Source organism: Centruroides sculpturatus, unplaced genomic scaffold (genome assembly GCF_000671375.1).
Source record: "Centruroides sculpturatus isolate CEXI.00-Female unplaced genomic scaffold, Cexi_2.0 scaffold1971, whole genome shotgun sequence".
NCBI lineage: Eukaryota > Metazoa > Arthropoda > Arachnida > Scorpiones > Buthidae > Centruroides > Centruroides sculpturatus.
Window position 1 is genome coordinate 58,765 of NW_019386092.1, and position 22,989 is coordinate 81,753.

General features: G+C 26.5%; 1 protein-coding gene across 2 annotated transcripts in view; it reads right to left on the bottom strand.

Annotated features, from left to right (window-relative positions):
- The window catches only part of LOC111613542 (sodium/myo-inositol cotransporter-like), a 91,885-nt gene that overhangs the window by 57,395 nt on the left and 11,501 nt on the right, over positions 1-22,989 (bottom strand). The window contains exons 3-5 of one of the 2 annotated variants that reach the window (XM_023354890.1): positions 21,693-21,797; positions 19,429-19,534; positions 14,263-14,343 (exon numbers count right to left, since the gene is read on the bottom strand). In XM_023354890.1, the coding sequence (XP_023210658.1) occupies positions 14,263-14,343; positions 19,429-19,534; positions 21,693-21,776 (271 nt within the window). In that variant the 5' untranslated portion in view covers positions 21,777-21,797. Of the gene's footprint in view, positions 1-2,379; positions 4,036-14,262; positions 14,344-19,428; positions 19,535-21,692; positions 21,798-22,989 lie in introns of those variants that run through there. The other variant, XM_023354892.1, reaches the window with a different exon arrangement.

The window sequence follows — 22,989 nt, forward strand, 5'->3', positions numbered from 1 at the left end:
AATTATTAGAACAATAGAATCATTAATTTTTGTCAAGATCAAAGAAAGAAATTTCACGTATATACTGTACATCTATTAGATATTTCAAAAATTAGTACTGTTCCAAAAAGTACTAATAAACAGTTGCTATTAATAATAGTTGTATAAAAATTTTATATTGGACACGCTAGATTCAGCAATTTACATATGTTTGCTCCTTACATTTTAAACCCAGATTTTCAACATACAATAACTGGGAGAAAAATTTGAAAAAAGTTTTCAGTATTTTTCCTTGATTTTTCAGTAGAAATTGCTGAAAGAAACAGGTATGAACGAGGTGTTACAAGTCTTTCAGATACTACATGTACAGGATATGTTAATTTGTGTTTTTGTAAACAATTATTAACATTAATATTAATATTTTTAGAAGAGAACAAATTATATCTATCCCTGCAGTCAGTGTTGATCATACCTAACCAAAGTATCATCTGAAAGTTATATACAGGCAGCAGAACCTTAAGGATCATCTGGAAATAAAATTGGTGACAATGAATTACAGCTGAAATTACAAAGCTCAGAAAACAAAACAAGATTGCAGCAAAAGATAAAAATGATAATTCAGAAGCAGTTAATAATGATCTAAAAAATAATAATCTTCAAAAACAAAAAACCAAAGCCTGCAATACATGAACATTTCCTGGAATCAGGAGTTGGATATTTATTTATTTATAATAGTAGTTATCTACAATGGAATAAATAATACAATATTAATGACTTGTTTGCTTATATAGTAATAATTGTAACAACAATAATACATTTTAATTACATTAAAAAGTAATACAACAGAAAAGCTGTTTACTGCCTTACTAGATGCATCAGTAGCAGTGACTTCAAAAAAGAAAAATTGTAAAAAATTAATAAATTTTTTTGGAATTACTTATGTTCTTTTAACTGTAAAGTGTGGAGCCTCATTTTTCTTCACACTATGATGCAATAACAATATTATCTACATTGTAAGATACTAAATAACAATATAATATTTTAATATAGTTTACTACCTTTTAATACAGATTAAAACAAAAACACTANAAGTAAACTTATATACTAACATTATCACAAACAGCACTAAATCTGATATCATTCAATTCATATAATTTAACTTGGCTCAAGACTTTCAGTATACTGTATGTCTTGTAAAACTGGTAGAATGCTGGAAAATTTTTTGAAAAATTTGCACAAGATTCTAAGTCTCAACAAAGGATATGTTGGTGTAATATCATAGCGATGTTTCCCATAAAACAAAGCCTAAACCCATTTTCATAATGTCAAACAACAAGTCAAATCAATTCTTTGTGCCTCTATGTCCTTAAATATTTCAATTTTGTTATATATTATCCACAGAAATCCTGTTTATAAATAGTACTTATTATACTGGCATAATTTCAAATTAGCAAATGGAGGAAAAAATAGACAAAAATAAGATAAAATATCTTTTTCATCTATTTATAAACAAGATGTACATGGATAATACATAAAATTTAAGTCAAATCTATTCTACAAATTATAGAAGTATCAGAGACATTTTAAAAAATATGTTGCAATTTACTCCTTGATTTTTTATTGTAAATTTTTGTCTGCATTTTTTCTAATAAATCTCTCTATTGCCATGTATTATTTTCTGTGCCATATTGTAATCATAGTGTTTAAGGTATGGTATGCATACTATAAAAAAAGTGTTTGTTAATAATGATATTGTTTGGTGATGAAATGAAATTTTAAATTTCATATCCTATGACTATATTTCAAAACATATTAAGTAGAAAACAATCATATGTTTTTGTTGTGTTTTAGAAAATTGAATTAATATTTTCAGTTGACCTTGTAACACCCTATAACTTTTTTTTTACATTTAAAATAATGAAAAATAGATTCTCAGAATGTCTGATTTACAGGAACAAATCTTAAGAGAATGCTTACATTGTCTGAAAAATATCCTGTGTCAATAATATTAATAGTTTTCTATATAATATTTTAATGTTATTCTTCATATAGTATTTATTTAACTTTTTTAAAAAGTTTACTCACTTTTAATAAAAGAGCAAACAAATGGTTTATGTCCAAGAAGTCAGAATCTTGATTAATGTGGCAATTTTTAGAAGGTTTTAATTTCTAACATTTTTTATTCTTTAATTAATCTTAGAGCCATAATGTTCCATATTACTAAAATCCCATCCTTTTATATAAGATGACATCTGCCATATCAATTATGTCATATTCTAGAATAATTGACAAATAATTTTGCAAATATTTATTTTAAGATATTGTTAGGTTTTTTAAAATCACTATTATATATCCTATTATTAAAAAAATTAATAAATCTGTAATTATAATGAAACTTACATCTATTGATTGATATTAGAATCTGCTAACAACTTGGAAAATCAAGCATTGGTTTGTGCATAAAATAGCCCCATAGGGAAGAAAACCTTTGCATACTGCATACTGTAAGTACTGTACATAGTTGCCAAGAGATAAGACACATCAAGGAACTTGAAGAGTAACAAGGTACCTCGTTGCATATCCAGATACTGGTTGCAATGTAGAAAGAGAATCTAGAACTGAAAAAGGATAAAGGCAAAGAGGTACAGAGAGTGGTGTTAAATTTAGAAAAATTATTGATTATAGGTTGAAAGGGATTTTGCTTACTGAAAAGACAAGATGCAAAAATGATAGCACACAGTAGAAATTTGTTTTAATGTGATTGAAAAAAAAAATTAAGAAAATTGCAGGAAATTAGTCCAGAAATGCACACAAAAGTAATTTAAAGTGGTAGAGAAACTGCAATGAAAGTAATTTAAAGTGGTAGAGAAATTGCAATGAAAGCACTAATTATTATATAGAATAGACAGTGCAAGGTCATGCAATTGGAAAGGTTTCTCTAGATTGATAGAATTCATATTAGCAAGGAATAATAATGAAATTAACTGGGAAGAATTTAAAATGATTTTTAGCAGTTGCTAAATGACTTTCTTTTTCATTGCTGAAGACATTTATTCTGTTTTTGAGAGATGACATATATTATTAGAATTTATAATCAAAGATACAAAATAAGCCAGAGATATATCCTTGTCTATTACACCAGACTTAATTGATTATCTTAAAATTAAATCATCATAAGCTTTCCAATTTGAATTTTATTAATAGAGCTTTATTTTCAAAATAATAATGTTTCTTAAAGAAAAATCATAATTGCATAAAATATTTTATAGAAAAACATAGCTAATTTTACTTTCTGCTTTTCTTTATCTCCTGTTTTACAGAAAAGGAACAAGTAGACAAGTAGATCCACATTAAAGTACCTAATAGTACCATAACTAATATACCTATGATGCATGATCAAGATTTTTTAATATAAAAGTTCTATTTCAGCTTACACATGTATTAAAACATTACAAGAATTTTCAGTTCATTATAAAAGATGCTCACTCATAAGATAAGTATATAGATATTTTGACTACAATTCATGAACTGTTTGACCACAAGTTCAAGCTCCTAGCATGACTTATATTACATAATTTAATTTTAAATCCAAATAATTCAGAATATTTTCTTCCTTACCAGATGTAGTAAGAGACATTTCTATTTATAAATAATATCAAATAAATTACGTTCATAAGTTAGGCAGAAAATATATTAAAAATTAAATAAAATATGCAATTATATAAATTGTTTAAAACAGCATAATACTCTCAGTCTTAAATATTTTTAAAATAATTAAAGAATATGTATTAAAAAACATTTTAATCGTTTATGAAGGGAAGAATTACTTATACAGTACTTATAATTTTTCTTCTCCAGAAAGAAAGAAAAAAAAAGCAGAACCTGATTTTAATCTCTTGGTAAAGACATTAAATTATCTATAATATATAGTTCTCAAACCTGTTTTTATTTAACATTTCATTTGATAAACCATTATTATACACAATAATCCTTTTGTTTATACTTGTTCCTAAGCTACTTATGTTTATATAGATTTTGAATTGAATTAATGAACACAGAATAACTGAATATCCAATATGTTATAATAAATAGAATTATAAAAGAAAATGAAAACATTTTAAATGCAAATTCAATAAATCCAAAATTAAGAATAAGAAAAATACTTATTTGTTCCAGCATTTAATTTATTTTTTAATATTTTTATAAACATACATGAATCTTATATTGAAAATTTAAATAATTAAATCTTTAAGTTTTTTTTTTTAATCTAAAATTTGCTGGAACAACACTATACTTTCCAATAAACTTTTCTTGACTTAAAAAAGTAGTAACTACAAAGCTAAAAAAAGATGAAAACATTATAGCTAATTTGAAAGAATAAAAAAAAAATTAGATTCAAGTTATTTCACATTGTTTAAAACTAAAATTTGTTTTATCTTAAGTTCCACAATTAAACCTGGAAAAATTTTTCAAATTGTAGATCAGAATAAATTCAAGAATGCTAATTTATAAAAGGATTTATTAGTATTAAGATATTCTTTTTCCTCATATAAGGAAGAAAAAACATTCCATTACTATATAAGTAATAACTAAACTATAACATATATAAAAAAAAAAAAAAATTTACTGCATATNCCTGAGAGAACAGATCGAGAACCGAACCAGATAGATAGACCTGGAAGTAAAACCTTGAAAAAAGCCAATTCATGAGAGAAGGGAACCTACAAGAGTTTGAAATTCTTTTTATTTTAAATTTAGTAAAAAAAAACTGAAATTTTTTTAAATAAATTACAACCATCAGATATACAACATATGTTTTTTAGAATTTTCTAAAATTTTTAACATAAAATAAAGTTAAAAATATCAGGCTAATCGATAATTATCTTACTATTTTGAACATGTCTATTGACTCATCTTGATAAGCATGAAGAAAACATTCCAAAAAAAAATTTATAGCCTAGAATAAAATGTGGCATATATACTTTCAACTATATTTTGAACATGTTTAAAAAAAGTTGGCAAATTTCAAATATCAACAGTAAAAAAAATCTATACTTCAATGACAGGTCAATTAAAGTAATGACAATCTTCAGATAGTGATAGCTCCAGCCTCATTTTCATTCAAATATGGATGCCACCATTATTTCCCCAAGATCTTGCTGCAAAAAAGCCTAATATGTCACTCAGAGCCGGCCCTACCATAGGGAGAATGGAGCAGCCGATCCAGGCGCTTAGTCCTAGGGGGCACCTCAGTGGTAAAGAAAATTAAAGGGTATAAATTAGGGGCAACCAAGGGGGCGACATAATAGGATCTCGCTCCATCCTAAAACTTGCCTCGGGCCAGCAGTGATGTCACTCTTACAATTTTTTCGAACTCCCAAGAAAAATGTTCCAATACCTTAGTTATGTGATTTGCTTCACTTGCTTACCCCATGGGTTCACTCATTTGTTCCCAATATAAACTATATGTGACAATTCAGTCCCCCGCAATCTCCACTCACTCAACCTCCCATAAAATGGGTGGCCCTCATTTGAACTGCCTCCTCCTTGCCCAACCCTCCTATCCTGCTCACTTTTCTTTCCCTCAGCCCAAACTCCTCACTTCAGTTACCCAAAAATTTTGCAATGATTCATAGAGAGAGTCCCTATGCTGCCATTTCTATTTGTTTCCCTCTGTAATGGAAGAAAACGTTCTACTGATTTTAAGCAAAGTATTTTATACATATAGAGAAGATACTTTAAAATGAGAAACTGACTAGTTATTTATTTTTTTCTACAGATATTGTTATCTGAGTGAAAGGAAAAAAGAAAATTTAACTTTAGGGGAATATGAAATTTGTTTTAAATTAAATAATTAAAACATAGTTTGTAAGAAAAAACTTTTATAATAAATATACAATTTACAAAAAATTATTTATAATTTACCTTTCTTGCTGTATCAAATTCACAAAATATCTTAAAGATCATTGAAGAATTCTATAAAATTTCTTACAATTAAATCTATTTATAAAACTAATTTTAAATTTATTATATAAGTATGTCTTTTTTTTTGTATGATTGAAAAACACCTATATAGATAAAATGATTGTAAAACAAATCTTTCATCTAGTTTATTATTAAACAAAATTAAATTAATATCAGTCAATCATCATTTTTGAAGTTTTAAGCATAGAAATCTGATATTTTAATAAAATTAAACTTCTTAAATCAATTAATTTGTAAAATTTGAAGTAATGCATTTTTATGTGATATTTAAATTAAATTGAAAAAATAATTTCAGACAAAAAATAATATATATGCACAATTATGTACACAAATAAAACTTTTCTATCAAAACAAGCAATTATTTATTATGACATCACAATGCTGAGCTGAAAATTTCAACCATATTTTTAATTTATTTAATTTAAAATATATGCTCTCCACCACATAGTAGAACTGTAGTGTCTTGCCCCTGTACATCATATTTTTCTGTTAGCAATGGAGTTGTGCCAATTATCTATCCAACTCTTTTCAGAAGAAAAATTTTTGAATTGAAACATTGGAAGTTCATATATAGTTAATTGGGATCTCCTTGCACCAAAGCTTCTTATAACTGCTACTGAATTTCATTTATCTAACACTGTTCTCAAGATTTAAGAAAAGATGCACGGATGGATGACGGTGGGAATTTATAGGTCTACAACTTTTTCAAATTGCAGCTAATTATAAAAACTGCAACAAAGCAAAAAACAATTCATACTTTCAAACATATGAATAAAAAATGTTAATATCTCAGTAATAGGTTCAATTTTATTTTATGAAAATTAATTATAAAAATAATTTGAAAACTTGAAAAATTCATTCTGAAATTTTTCTTCTAGTAGCATAGCAACCTTTTCAATGAATCTACAGCATTTATTTATTTTACATATAAAGTTTAAAATTGTTAAAAATAGCTCTGACAACTATGTAGAAATAATAGTTTAAACATTCATTCTCTCTTTAATTTATGGAATGGAATAAATATTCTGCAGATTATTAAAATTCAAAAATATTCAATAAACAATGTTTGATTTTGGATGGGGTTTATAATATAATATTAGAAATTAAATTGAGTTTTAAGCATAAATAAAATGAAAAAAACACTTCAAAGAAAAATAAATTTTTGATTTAAATTTTGTTATAGCATAAAACTGAACTTGCTAGTTAAAAGTACAGTATTATATAAATATTGTATAAGTATTATATAATAAATATAAAAATGAATACCAATGATTTAAATCCAAAAACTTTTTTTTTTACTTTTCATTGGCATATGACAAATTATGGAAATTTTGATTAACTTATTTGTAAGACTACAATTTTCTTAAAACTTAAACTACAGTATATTCTTATAATGTTTAAAAAAATGAATTTCAGGTATAGTTAGGAAGGTATAAATTTGAGGAAAAAAAATCATTAAATGTTTTAGTAATAAAAATATAGATTCTTTTTAGTTCAAACTGTTAACAAGAAATATGAATAATCATAGAAATTTTTAATAATAATATCAGAATAAAAAGGCATCTAAATTAAACAACATATGGTCAAAATGTATTTTAGAAATTTGAGAGAGGAAATTCATATTTTGAATTTAAAACTTTCATACTTAGCCACTTCTGAATTTTAATAAAATTTAATAATTTCACAGGCTCTTTTGATAATTGCTATATAATTGTTTATATTAATCATAGAGTTCAAAAATTATGTAATAAAATTTTTTTCTTTCATAACTATAGTAGTTATTTTATTAAAAATAATAAAATTTTGAAATTTAGATTAAAAATAGTTCATTAATGACATAAATCATTGGTAGTATGAACTTAAACATGAGCAAGATGTCAAAAATATATGTATATTAGAATCCATTCAAAGCAAACTTTTGGTGGATTTAAATCAGTATAATAAAATTTATATATTTATTAAAGATGGGAACATGTAATAATTAAAAGCTGGATTTTTAGGTGTTGCACTTTTTTTATTTTAGGGGAGTGTTAAAAACTATCTGATTTAAGCATAAATATCATATATAAACATGTATTGAATGATAGTAAGGGTCTAGTGTTGCCCCTTTTTACACCTATTATAATGTTTAGCACTTTTTGCACTTATTATTTTTATATTTACACTTAAATGACGATTCCAGAGGTAATATGATCACTAGCAGGGCTGAAGCATTCACATCTTGCTCAGTGAGGGATTAATATTTAGCGATAGGATAAGTCAAAATTTAGTGAAACTCAAGTTCTAATGTTATTACAGAATTGCGATTTTGTTTGAAGGAGTGATATACATAGCTAATAAAAACATTAAATAGAAATATATTTGGCAGAAATCATTGCTAAAAAGCAATTTACTAGGAATTTTCTTCATTACAAATGATAGAATCTTTTTGATAGTATCCATAATTTTATAATTGGAAACTTTCATATATTTAGGGACTGGAGTAATGAACAAAGGTATAGTACAATTATGATCCAATTGTCAGCAAAATAGTTCCTCTACTCTCCCTCTCGAACACATCCTCTTGTTTATTTTCTTAGCAGTTTAGGAATTTCACTCATCTAACCCTCACATATTTAGTGCAAATCTACAAGCCTTGTAGAGAGAATATTCAAAAGTTCCATTAGTGAAGGAACTGGAGAGTGGAAAAATGGTAAAAAGATTGACTACAAGCAAACTTTGTACGATTTTGCAAGAATTTAGAAATGAAAAAATTATTCAGTGTGATGTCTTCAATGTGACAATAAATATCAATGAAAAACATCAAAAGTCTAGGATCCAGCAACATATAAAAAGTACAAAACATCAAAAAAACAAATCCTTGAAAGAAACTTCATCAAGACAGCAACAGTTTATTGGACAGGCCTTGCAAAATACAGTCAGTTCTCCAAAGAATCAATTTTTTCTTGATACCACTGAAACATTTATCAGGGCAGGAATTCCATTATTGAAACTCAACATATATTATTTAAAAATTATCTTGAAAAATATTTGAAAGAAATTGCCAGATGAAAGTACAGTACTATTAGGAAGAATTACTTGCCTTCTATCTACCAGGCAATTTTCCAAAAACTATTAAGTCCAAAAAGTACTTTGGACGAGAATCCAGTCTGCTTTATCTTGGATAAAATACCTTAAATAGGTATGTGTTAAATATCTTCGTAATTCCTCTAACTGGTGAAAACGTGAAACCTATGTTGCTGAAAACATTTTTTGAAAAACCAACAACACAGTTTCACGCAAACTTTTAACAATGCCTGCTCAAAGCTTTGGCCAGATGGAATTCGACATGATGATGTAATTCTTATTCTTTCAGACATGGTTCTTGCTTTTAATTTGAAAAAAATGTACTCAAATATGAAACATGTTACTTGTTTAGCTCATGCTATTCATAGTGTGTGTGAATGTATTTGCAATGAGTACCCTGTAGAAAATTCATGTATGTCTGAAATGAAAAAAATTCTGCTGAAGTGTCCAGCAATATTTAGCAATACAAGGACATTACTAGTCTGCCTCTTCTACCTGTTCCAATGATAACTCACTGGGAAACTTGGATAAATGCTGTGGTGCTTCATTGTGAAAATTTTCAGAAAATTTCAGAATTTCTTAAACAATTGCAGCCATTTCTGCTGCCAAATATAAAATTCAACAGATTATAAAAGACCAAAAATTGGAAGAGGAACTTTATGCAGTACACACATTTAAGTTTGTAGTTGAAGGAATAAAAAGTTTGGAAGAAACCAGAAATACTATGGAATATCAGTGGGGAATGATTAAAGAAACTCTAGACCAGTTGGAGAGATTTGCAAAAGAAAAGCATGAGCAATCAATTCAGAAAAACCCAGATATTGAAGAATTTGTTCACTGCAAAGACATGAACCAGAGAATTAAAACATAGTTTGCTCCACTTGTTTCTGTAGAAGTAGAAAGATCTTTCTCCATAAATAAACATTTGTTAGGAGACAAGCAAATTTTACAGAACTTTACAGAAAAAACACATAGAAATGAAAAATTTCTCGTATTATAACAGATTTTTATTTAAATAAAACTAATTGTTTTCTGAAATGTAAATTTTTGCACCTATTTCTGCTCCTTTTCAGCCTTTTTTCTGTACCTTTTTTTGCACCTAAAAATCCAGCGTTTAGTAATAACATTGATGGCTTTAATCTTTAAAATTATCACAAAAAAATAAATAAAATCATAAACTTATATGATTGTATTTATTTTAAAATATTTTTTAAGCAAATCATAATACAAAAATATTTAAATAAATACAATTATAATCTTAATTGTATTTATTTAACTTTTTTAAAAAGTTTACTCACTTTTAATAAAAGAGCAAACAAATGGTTTATGTCCAAGAAGTCAGAATCTTGATTAATGTGGCAATTTTTAGAAGGTTTTAATTTCTAACATTTTTTATTCTTTAATTAATCTTAGAGCCATAATGTTCCATATTACTAAAATCCCATCCTTTTATATAAGATGACATCTGCCATATCAATTATGTCATATTCTAGAATAATTGACAAATAATTTTGCAAATATTTATTTTAAGATATTGTTAGGTTTTTTAAAATCACTATTATATATCCTATTATTAAAAAAATTAATAAATCTGTAATTATAATGAAACTTACATCTATTGATTGATATTAGAATCTGCTAACAACTTGGAAAATCAAGCATTGGTTTGTGCATAAAATAGCCCCATAGGGAAGAAAACCTTTGCATACTGCATACTGTAAGTACTGTACATAGTTGCCAAGAGATAAGACACATCAAGGAACTTGAAGAGTAACAAGGTACCTCGTTGCATATCCAGATACTGGTTGCAATGTAGAAAGAGAATCTAGAACTGAAAAAGGATAAAGGCAAAGAGGTACAGAGAGTGGTGTTAAATTTAGAAAAATTATTGATTATAGGTTGAAAGGGATTTTGCTTACTGAAAAGACAAGATGCAAAAATGATAGCACACAGTAGAAATTTGTTTTAATGTGATTGAAAAAAAAAATTAAGAAAATTGCAGGAAATTAGTCCAGAAATGCACACAAAAGTAATTTAAAGTGGTAGAGAAACTGCAATGAAAGTAATTTAAAGTGGTAGAGAAATTGCAATGAAAGCACTAATTATTATATAGAATAGACAGTGCAAGGTCATGCAATTGGAAAGGTTTCTCTAGATTGATAGAATTCATATTAGCAAGGAATAATAATGAAATTAACTGGGAAGAATTTAAAATGATTTTTAGCAGTTGCTAAATGACTTTCTTTTTCATTGCTGAAGACATTTATTCTGTTTTTGAGAGATGACATATATTATTAGAATTTATAATCAAAGATACAAAATAAGCCAGAGATATATCCTTGTCTATTACACCAGACTTAATTGATTATCTTAAAATTAAATCATCATAAGCTTTCCAATTTGAATTTTATTAATAGAGCTTTATTTTCAAAATAATAATGTTTCTTAAAGAAAAATCATAATTGCATAAAATATTTTATAGAAAAACATAGCTAATTTTACTTTCTGCTTTTCTTTATCTCCTGTTTTACAGAAAAGGAACAAGTAGACAAGTAGATCCACATTAAAGTACCTAATAGTACCATAACTAATATACCTATGATGCATGATCAAGATTTTTTAATATAAAAGTTCTATTTCAGCTTACACATGTATTAAAACATTACAAGAATTTTCAGTTCATTATAAAAGATGCTCACTCATAAGATAAGTATATAGATATTTTGACTACAATTCATGAACTGTTTGACCACAAGTTCAAGCTCCTAGCATGACTTATATTACATAATTTAATTTTAAATCCAAATAATTCAGAATATTTTCTTCCTTACCAGATGTAGTAAGAGACATTTCTATTTATAAATAATATCAAATAAATTACGTTCATAAGTTAGGCAGAAAATATATTAAAAATTAAATAAAATATGCAATTATATAAATTGTTTAAAACAGCATAATACTCTCAGTCTTAAATATTTTTAAAATAATTAAAGAATATGTATTAAAAAACATTTTAATCGTTTATGAAGGGAAGAATTACTTATACAGTACTTATAATTTTTCTTCTCCAGAAAGAAAGAAAAAAAAAGCAGAACCTGATTTTAATCTCTTGGTAAAGACATTAAATTATCTATAATATATAGTTCTCAAACCTGTTTTTATTTAACATTTCATTTGATAAACCATTATTATACACAATAATCCTTTTGTTTATACTTGTTCCTAAGCTACTTATGTTTATATAGATTTTGAATTGAATTAATGAACACAGAATAACTGAATATCCAATATGTTATAATAAATAGAATTATAAAAGAAAATGAAAACATTTTAAATGCAAATTCAATAAATCCAAAATTAAGAATAAGAAAAATACTTATTTGTTCCAGCATTTAATTTATTTTTTAATATTTTTATAAACATACATGAATCTTATATTGAAAATTTAAATAATTAAATCTTTAAGTTTTTTTTTTTAATCTAAAATTTGCTGGAACAACACTATACTTTCCAATAAACTTTTCTTGACTTAAAAAAGTAGTAACTACAAAGCTAAAAAAAGATGAAAACATTATAGCTAATTTGAAAGAATAAAAAAAAAATTAGATTCAAGTTATTTCACATTGTTTAAAACTAAAATTTGTTTTATCTTAAGTTCCACAATTAAACCTGGAAAAATTTTTCAAATTGTAGATCAGAATAAATTCAAGAATGCTAATTTATAAAAGGATTTATTAGTATTAAGATATTCTTTTTCCTCATATAAGGAAGAAAAAACATTCCATTACTATATAAGTAATAACTAAACTATAACATATATAAAAAAAAAAAAAAATTTACTGCATATGTTGCTTATGTATTTTATCTAATGTGCTTTTTAATTATTAATGTAATATGTTTCAATTTAGCAAGTTTTAAATATTTTTATATTATATATATGAATAATATTTTATAAATAATAATTAGAAATTCTTTTAAAGTAATAAATTAAAGTCCATTTCTAAAAGTTCTCTCATTCTAAAAACTAAAAATTACATGTTATTCAATTTTAATAAAAGGTAGTCAAGTCATAATTATCATTACAAGTTTTAAAAATTATGGATTTCTATAAAAGAAAAATTTAAATCCACTAGCCTAATTATAACAATTAAAACATTTTTAATTAAATAATGATTAATATTAAATTTCTGACACATTATTTTCAACAAAACAACCATTGAATCTTTAGAATACATCTAAATTTTTATATATTGATTAGAATCATTCTACTTCAAATTCTTTTTTCAGATTTCAAGATTAAATAAGCATTTCTTTCAATGTATCACAATAGAAAAATTATAAATGCATAGTTCAGCATGATCAAGAATTCCTACAAAAATTTATAGGAATTATAATATCACATTACTATTAATTTATAGACAAACATAATTAAAATTATTTTTTGTTTATCATTGCATCATTATGACATGCATATTACTGCATAGTAAAATGTGCATTTGATATCCTATTCATTGTGCTGAAAATTGATAATCTGAAAAATATAGTGAATAAAAATTTAATTTTAATAAATAAATTCCAATATTTATCTTTCTTAATTTAAAAATATATTATTTTAACATATAATAATTATTTATTAAATGTAATTTTAATTATAGAGTTAATATTAAATCATTTTTCATTGTTACAGAAATTAACTTTTTAGAAAAAGCTAAAAATTTTGAACAAATTATTTATAAAATCATCAATAAACAAAATAAAAAATTTCATAACTTATATAAACCTACATTTAAAATATGCAGTCACGAGCTTGAAATCCATAAATATATTTATGATTAGTTAAAATGGCAAAAATTATTCTAATTATATATGATTTATAAGATATAAAAGTATTAAATACAAAATAGTAATATTATAGTTATTAAAAAATTAGCTTAAAATTATTAGTAAATTCATGCATTAATAAATTNAAAGTGCCAGTGCTGCCAGCTAAAACACATACACAAACATAAAAAATATTGGAGTAGCCCAAGATATAGCCAAAGATTGCAGCGCCACAGCACTAGTGATAAGATATAAAAGTATTAAATACAAAATAGTAATATTATAGTTATTAAAAAATTAGCTTAAAATTATTAGTAAATTCATGCATTAATAAATTTAGGATGAAATGGAGATATGAAATCTGTTTTTCTGACTTTTTGTACTGTTTTCTACATAAAATTAGTTTTATACCTTTTACAGCAACAATAACTGCTCCAACTATCATTACTAAGCACTGTAATGTATCAGTATATATCACAGCTGCTAAACCACCTAAAAAACAAAAAAAAATTATATCTAGTATTTGTTAAAAAAAAAATAATGAAATAATATCTCTAAAGTTTTTGGCTTTTTAACAGGACCAGAAAACAATTTGAATATAATACAGTATAATACTGAATAATTACTGATGTTAAATACTTTAATTTTACTGGCTATCATTTTAAAATAGAGAAACATTAGGAATGTCATATGACTTCTATTACTGAAACCAGTGCAAAAGTTTCTCAGATAATATTAAATACAAGAATACTTCCATATAACATCTCAATTAAAATTTTCCTGATAGAATGTCTTTTGTCTTCTGAAATCAAACTTCATAGAATTTTTATATTTTTTACAATGCTGATGTATTGATGGACACAATGGAGATGTATTGATGTAAATATAAATTTCTCTTATATTTTTAACAAACAGATATTTGAGAAAGTCTCAATCTATATTCCATATATGAGGCTGTACTGTGGCAGTACGCCATCTTATTTTTGTATAATTTTAATTTTAGTTTATAATTCTACTTCTTAAAACCTATTCTTCTTTCCATTCTCCTTTATCCCATTGTTTTCAAACTTCCAAGAATTCTGACTCACCCCTTCCCCACCAAGAGGTAGGGTGTAAACAAAAGGCTACAAAAGGCTGGAAGGAAAAATCTAAATTCAGGTGGACATTCTTTCTTAGCTGGATACGAGAGAAGACAGACTTATAACAGCAAGGCTTGTAAGTGGGAAATCATCGACCACTGTGGAAGAGGGCCTGAGAGAACAGATCGAGAACCGAACCAGATAGATAGACCTGGAAGTAAAACCTTGAAAAAAGCCAATTCATGAGAGAAGGGAACCTACAAGAGTTTGAAGTTGAAACGAGGAACTACAGAGAATTATTCACCGAGAAATTGGATATCCCATTGTCCTATCAACTCTTCTTACTTCCCCTTCAATCTATTAGTCTTACATTAGATTTAAGTTAGATTAAGACTCGCACGCGACCATTAGATAAGTATTATTGTTGGGTTGGTAGTTGTGACGGGATTCAACTACCTGGATCACTGTTACGTTGCAAACACAGAAGATAATTGGAATTGTTAAAAAATGCGGGAATCCGTAAGATAACTTGTAAATATTTATTTCTATCATGAAATTAAATTTGTTTTAATTGGTTATCACACATATGTGGGTTTCCTTTTGCGTTTTACCTCTTACAGTACCAAAAGTTTGAGCTATGATCTATTACTATTAGATATTTGAATTAACACAGGAAAATAAATGTGCAACAAATACTTCCATCTATCAGCCATCTGAGATTCTTGGTAGTTCATGTACATTTTTCTCTTCACTGCAAAACCTGATAGAAAAATGAATGGCATTAGCTCTTCGTTTTGCAAGCAAGCTGTCATTGATTTTCTTTCCAAAAGCAAAACCATCAATTCGTCCCAAGTGAGACAAACCCTATATGACAAAGCACTATCATCCTGCAGTTTGACAATGTACATCTTCACACAGCAGGACACAAAGGATGCAACTGAGAAGATGGACTAGAAATGTTGCCTCATCCTATGTACAGTCCTGACCTCTTCCTGTCAGATTTCTATCTGTTTGGTGGACTAAAGATAATCAAGTCTTGAAGATGATAATGCTGTCAAGGTTGAGATTTTAGCTCTACATTGACAGTGCTGAAATGGACATTGGCATTTTCAAACTACAGTAGAGCGTCGTTTATCCGGATCAATTGGGGACTGGGGTTGTTAGGATAACTTATTTTTTGGATAACCGATTATGTACGAAAAAATATATTAACCTATCCCGTGTTGAAATTTTTCTCCGTTGCATGTCACTTCGCATTGAATTTTTGTTGATATTAAGCCTAATGTAAACTTTTTAACATAATAATCATGGCTATTGTATCATTAAAAATTATTTCTTTATTTTTTACAAATAAAATAAATATATTGAAAAATATAAAAACAAAAAATTATTACTTTAGAAGTTAATCTAGTATCAAAAACGTTCAATTCAGCATGACACACAGTCCTGAGAAAAACACCACACAAAAGTGCCAGTGCTGCCAGCTAAAAAACACACATCAACAAAAAATATTGGAGTAGCCCAAGATATAGCCAAAGATTGCAGCGCCACAGCACTAGTGAAAATTTAAATTTGCAGACTGGAATTCTTTCGGATAACTGACGTTTCGGATAAACGACGCTCTACTGTAGTAGAATAATGGCAGAAATATTCAATATATGGCTTGATCCAACAACTATGTCAAAAAGTAAACTTATATACTAACATTATCACAAACAGCACTAAATCTGATATCATTCAATTCATATAATTTAACTTGGCTCAAGACTTTCAGTATACTGTATGTCTTGTAAAACTGGTAGAATGCTGGAAAATTTTTTGAAAAATTTGCACAAGATTCTAAGTCTCAACAAAGGATATGTTGGTGTAATATCATAGCGATGTTTCCCATAAAACAAAGCCTAAACCCATTTTCATAATGTCAAACAACAAGTCAAATCAATTCTTTGTGCCTCTATGTCCTTAAATATTTCAATTTTGTTATATATTATCCACAGAAATCCTGTTTATAAATAGTACTTATTATACTGGCATAATTTCAAATTAGCAAATGGAGGAAAAAATAGACAAAAATAAGATAAAATATCTTTTTCATCTATTTATAAACAAGATGTACATGGATAATACATAAAATTTAAGTCAAATCTATTCTACAAATTATAGAAGTATCAGAGACATTTTAAAAAATATGTTGCAATTTACTCCTTGATTTTTTATTGTAAATTTTTGTCTGCATTTTTTCTAATAAATCTCTCTATTGCCATGTATTATTTTCTGTGCCATATTGTAATCATAGTGTTTAAGGTATGGTATGCATACTATAAAAAAAGTGTTTGTTAATAATGATATTGTTTGGTGATGAAATGAAATTTTAAATTTCATATCCTATGACTATATTTCAAAACATATTAAGTAGAAAACAATCATATGTTTTTGTTGTGTTTTAGAAAATTGAATTAATATTTTCAGTTGACCTTGTAACACCCTATAACTTTTTTTTTACATTTAAAATAATGAAAAATAGATTCTCAGAATGTCTGATTTACAGGAACAAATCTTAAGAGAATGCTTACATTGTCTGAAAAATATCCTGTGTCAATAATATTAATAGTTTTCTATATAATATTTTAATGTTATTCTTCATATAGTTATCAATATTCCAGAATCAGGTTCAAAGAAGCTTTTCTAGAATGTTAATTTTTTTGTGGCATGTTTTAATAATTATAACAAGGTTGTTAAAATAAATTTATTTCCACATCTTATATTTGATCCATGCATTTCTGATGAAAACTACTTTGTGAGATATAAATTAGAAAATAAATCTCTTTTTTGCCCTTATCAGTTATCCTTTTAGTATGTTTTAATACCAACTTAATTTATGATCTATGTCAGTAAATTATATAAAGTTATCATATGTTAATCAATAATTTTCTTTTAAAAACCTTTGAGTTTGACTTTTTTTCATGACAACAATGTCACTATGTTAAATCTATTTGAAGATCAGAACAGATTAGGTCAGAACAGGTCTGGAACAATTCCTAAAAATTATTTAATCATCAATATATTCTGATAATTAAAACATTATTCTTTTCATTATACTGAAACTGACCAATTGTTTTATCATTGTTACATTTTTAAGCTTTTATCCACTTAATAATACTGATGCAATTAATGTGATTAATATCAAATTCCTACTTCTAGCCCTTCTGTTTACGAATATTAATTATTTCATTACAATTATCTTTTTAGGACTATAATGTCTTTTTTGGGACTTATCATACATGGAGATCATTTTCAAATTTTAGTTTTTAACATTAAAATATAATGCTTAACTATTTTTACAATAAAAATCTTAAGAGGCTGTAAATCTGAATATGTGATTAATCTTGCAATTAAAACTTTGAATTTAACTTTTCTGATGATTTATCAAATGACAGATGAAGCTAGAACTGATATGGATAATTTGATATTCTCATATGACATTGTTCTAGTTCTGTGTATGTCCAATGTAAAACTGTGTTGTTAGTATTGAGTTTAATTTATTGTTGCATTCTTTTGTTAGTGTTTCTTTTATTTGTTCATGTTCTGTGTGCTTGGCCTGTGAAAATTCTAAATATTTGTAAACTTTGCTCTCTTCCATGAATTCAATAATGTCTCCATTTCCAAACACAAAGTCCTCTGTCTTCAGGATTCCTTTTTGTATGTAATTTTTTTGCATTTGTCTAGACCAAACTATTTGTTTGTCAGTGGGTATGTGTAATTTTTAATTGTTAAATTAGTTAAATTTTCTATAGTTTAATTGTTAAATTGTTAAATTTTCTATAGTTAAAGTAGTTATACATATATGGTGCTTATAGTTCACTTATATAAAGCAAAATAATATGTATTGAGTTGTTTTGTTACACTTGATGATGTATCCATATTTTGTATTGTTTAACCTATTGGACAGTGAATTTAAGGCCAAACAGAATTGAAGTAGACTTAAAAAATTTGCTTGGAAAATTCTTTGCCTTATATGTATTGGATTTGTTTTAATGAATGTGTTGTGATGACTAAGGTGTAATGTCATTCTCCAGTGTTGTGTTGTGTCTTCTAGAAATGAAATAAATATCTGATGAGTTTTGTATAGGTGTAGTGTGTATAATAACCATAAATGTGAGATATTGTTATATGTTTTCCTACAATCTGTGTATTTCATGTTTAGGTTTGTGTTGTTAGTTATTCTATGACAAGTGCACAAAATTTGAGTCTTTGCATTCCATGTGATTTCTACAAATATATTTTAGCCTACCTTAATACAAAGCCTTATAGTCAAGTAGTATTCTACATGTGTACTGTATTGTTTGCATTATGTGTATGTTTTAAATTTTCTTAAAATATTTTTAAAAACTTCTTTCATTAACTTTGGTGTTTTGTTTTTAAAATTAGAGTTTTGAAATATCTTTTGTTTTTTTTTAATTCTAACTAAATAATTAGAAAAAAATTGTAATCATAATACCTGTCACAGTACAAATTCCAGTCATTGCCAGTAAAAGAAGAACAGCAATATATAAATTCCATTGAACAGCTTGCTGAATAAAAATGGCACCTGAATATAAATTGACCTAAAATACAATAGGTAAAAATAAATTATTAAAATCATTTTCAAAAATGTGTGAGTTGCGTAATTTTTTTTACCTATGCAATGGAAAGTACACCTCGTATTAATTATATCAAAAATTTATGCCATTATTAGAACGAAAGCAATAAACCAAAATAAATTATTAAAATCATTTGAAAAAATGTGTGAGTTGCGTAATTTTTTTTACCTATGCAATGGAAAGTACACCTCGTATTAATTATAAAAAAAATAAATTTTCCGAAAAAATTGGGAGATGCACGTTGAACGACGTGCTGTACCTTTGTTTTTAAAAAAAACCAAACTGATTCTGATGAAAATCTCTACATTTGCGTAGATGGCATGTGATCCTATTAATCATTAGACTGTCTAACACTTTTCCCACAGTTGGAAAAAAGTTAGGAATTTTCAACGAATCTTTTCACGCGGTTCGAATCAGAATACTTTATTCGACTGAAAGACGCAAAAAAATTTCCCGCCAAAGTTTAAATTTCTCGAAAACGTCCGTAAAACTGGCGAGACGCTCCTTTTAGTGTTCCCACGGTATTCGCCTATAAGTTAANTTTCTCTCTCTTCTTCAACACCTGTCGGAAATGACGGGCAAGGGTGTCATTGTAGAGATCAGTGATCCTGTTGGCCTCAGCTCTGTTTGGATAATGAGTGTTGATAAACTCCTTAACATCTCTCCATTTAACAAGGAAGTTTTTGTCAACTTTCACTCCTTCTAATGATTTCTTGCATTGTTTCAATTGAAATAACCTTTGTTTTTTTAGAAGCCATGATTTGCACAACACTTGAATAAATGTAAATACCCTGCACTGAGGTGATGTACATAATAAACAAGGGAGCAAGCCGAATCCCAACAGGAGCTCTGTACTTCAGATATACTAATAATAAATTCTAATAATACTAATATATTATAAAAATAGCAGATTGTCATTGGCAACGGCAAAAGAGTGGAAACATCATTCGCACTTTTTCACGAGAAAGTCCGTTGTTTGCCTCACTTAACGGCAAACAGAAAGTCCGTTATTTGAGGCGTATGTTATACAAGGCACCACTGTATACATATAACACACCATACTCTTTGTCTGTAATCAAAGTATCTGGAAACTTATTACAGGAGAAGAGCATATTCTTGATAAATCAAACCCTTAATAATCTGCCTTCTCAATTATCCAGCATACTCTCAAGTGTAATCACTATGAACTTCCATTTACATAAAAATGTTAGTCATGTCACACATTCTGTTTTCCTGTTTACTTAGGTTTCATTTCTGTGTTCAGGTATTGCACGTCAACAAACTGTATTATTTGTCTGCCTATCTTCAAAAAGAATCAGTACCAAAGAGCAACAGTTCACATCATTCTTTGCCTTTAAGTAAGCTTCACACATTTACATTTTCATTAATTTGGCAGTCTCACTAAGCAGCATCCCTCTGTACAAGGAATGGCCAGATTAGCAAGAGTATAGTATATTTGATTCATTTTGAAATTTTTATAACAATGAATCAATTATTTTTATGCACAAGATATTTTTTCCCTCTCCATAATTTATAATTGTATATTTTTTTTTTACTAGAATAGTATCAAATAGCATCTCTTTACTTTGTTCTATACATTCATATATTTAACAGGGGAAAAAATGTTTTAAAGATAGTTTAATTCTTTTATTCTAAATAAAATAAAAAAAATTTTTAAAAATACAAAATGAGATACCTCATTTTGTATTTTTCTGATTTATGATATAATATACATATATACATATATAATAACGTAATTGCACTTACATGACATAAACGCAATACAGTTAAGTGTTGACATGAAGTGAAGTGTACATTACTTTTATATATAACATATATTTTTATTATGTAATAATTAACTTATTGTATAAATGTACAAGGACTACGACTACATTTATTTGCATTATGATATTTTACTATTTGAAAAATGTCACTGAAATTACATTCTCCTAAAAAAAATTATGACTTATTTCAAGTAGAAGTAATTAAGCCCCTTAAAATGAACACAGTTAAAACTCATTATTTTCAAAATGCTTCTTAATGTAGTTTATAGTGCTTTTTTGTTAACTATAAAAAAAAATAAGATTGATCTCTGTTTATAAAATTAATGTATAGTACTTACTGAAATTTTAGTAAAAATATAAAGAGTCAGTGAGAGGATAGCAAGGTAAGTCCGTATTCTTTTTCCACCAAAACGCTTTGACATGAATTCAGGTAAGGTACAAACCTGAAAATTAGTAATTTAACACACAAAAAATAATATTTTTAATAATTATTAATTGAATTTAAAAAAGATAAAATATAATTTTTAAACAAACATAAAAAATATTTGTTAAAATTCACTGCATAAAACCACAACATCAATATTTACATACTGAACTGATAGGAGGAGGAGAAAAAAAGTTATATACTTATACTAGAAGAAATAAATCTTCATACAAAAGAAATGCAATTAATAATTGCAACTTTTCAAACTGGAAAGATTTGAAAAATGTCCTATCAAATGACAAAATTTACCAACATATTCTTAGAATTCAAATAACAATTTTCCTGCACACTATCTTTGACTCATTAAACTGAATGGAGATTTATTTTCTTAAGATTTTCAATTAACAATATTACATAAGATATAAAAAAATTTGTTACTGTTCAAAATACATTTTAATGACATTAATAAAGTTTAGATCATTTATAGTATTGCCTACTGAATTAAATCAATACACATTTAACAATGGGTAGTTTAAAGAACATAATTTTTGACCTGAACCATCTTCAGGCATGACAATTAGTATTCTTTAATTTAAACATCACCCACTATTAAAGGTACATTGATTAATTCAGCAAAGTAATTTACAATGGTTAGTTCATTCTTATAATATTGCCTTTCAGCTAAGTCAAAAAAACTGACTACTTATTTAGTTAAATCAATAATATATGTAATCATTAATAAAATAAAAAATTTAAGTTATGAAATATTTAAAAAGATTAGTGATTAGTTATCAGTTTCACTTTTATTGACTGAAAATATAACTACTGTTCAGTGATAATATAATTGTATCTTACAATTATATTATCTGTATTTATTGTTATAGCTAGAAAATATTTTATCATAATTATAAAATCGAGTAACAAAATCAAAGTTCCAAACTTTTTGTGAATACAAAATGGAGATGTAAGGTAAACGCACCGGTAGTGGACACTGCACGAGTAGTGGACACTTTGAACTTCAAATATGAGTAATAAGGTTGTAGATGGCTTCACACTTCAAACATACAAATCATTCAGTAGACAGAAGTTTTGTCTACTCAATGATTTGTATGTTTGAACAGTGAAGCCATCTACAACCTTATTACTCATATTTGAAGTTCAAAGTGTCCACTACTCGTGCAGTGTCCACTACCGGTGCGTTTACCTTACTT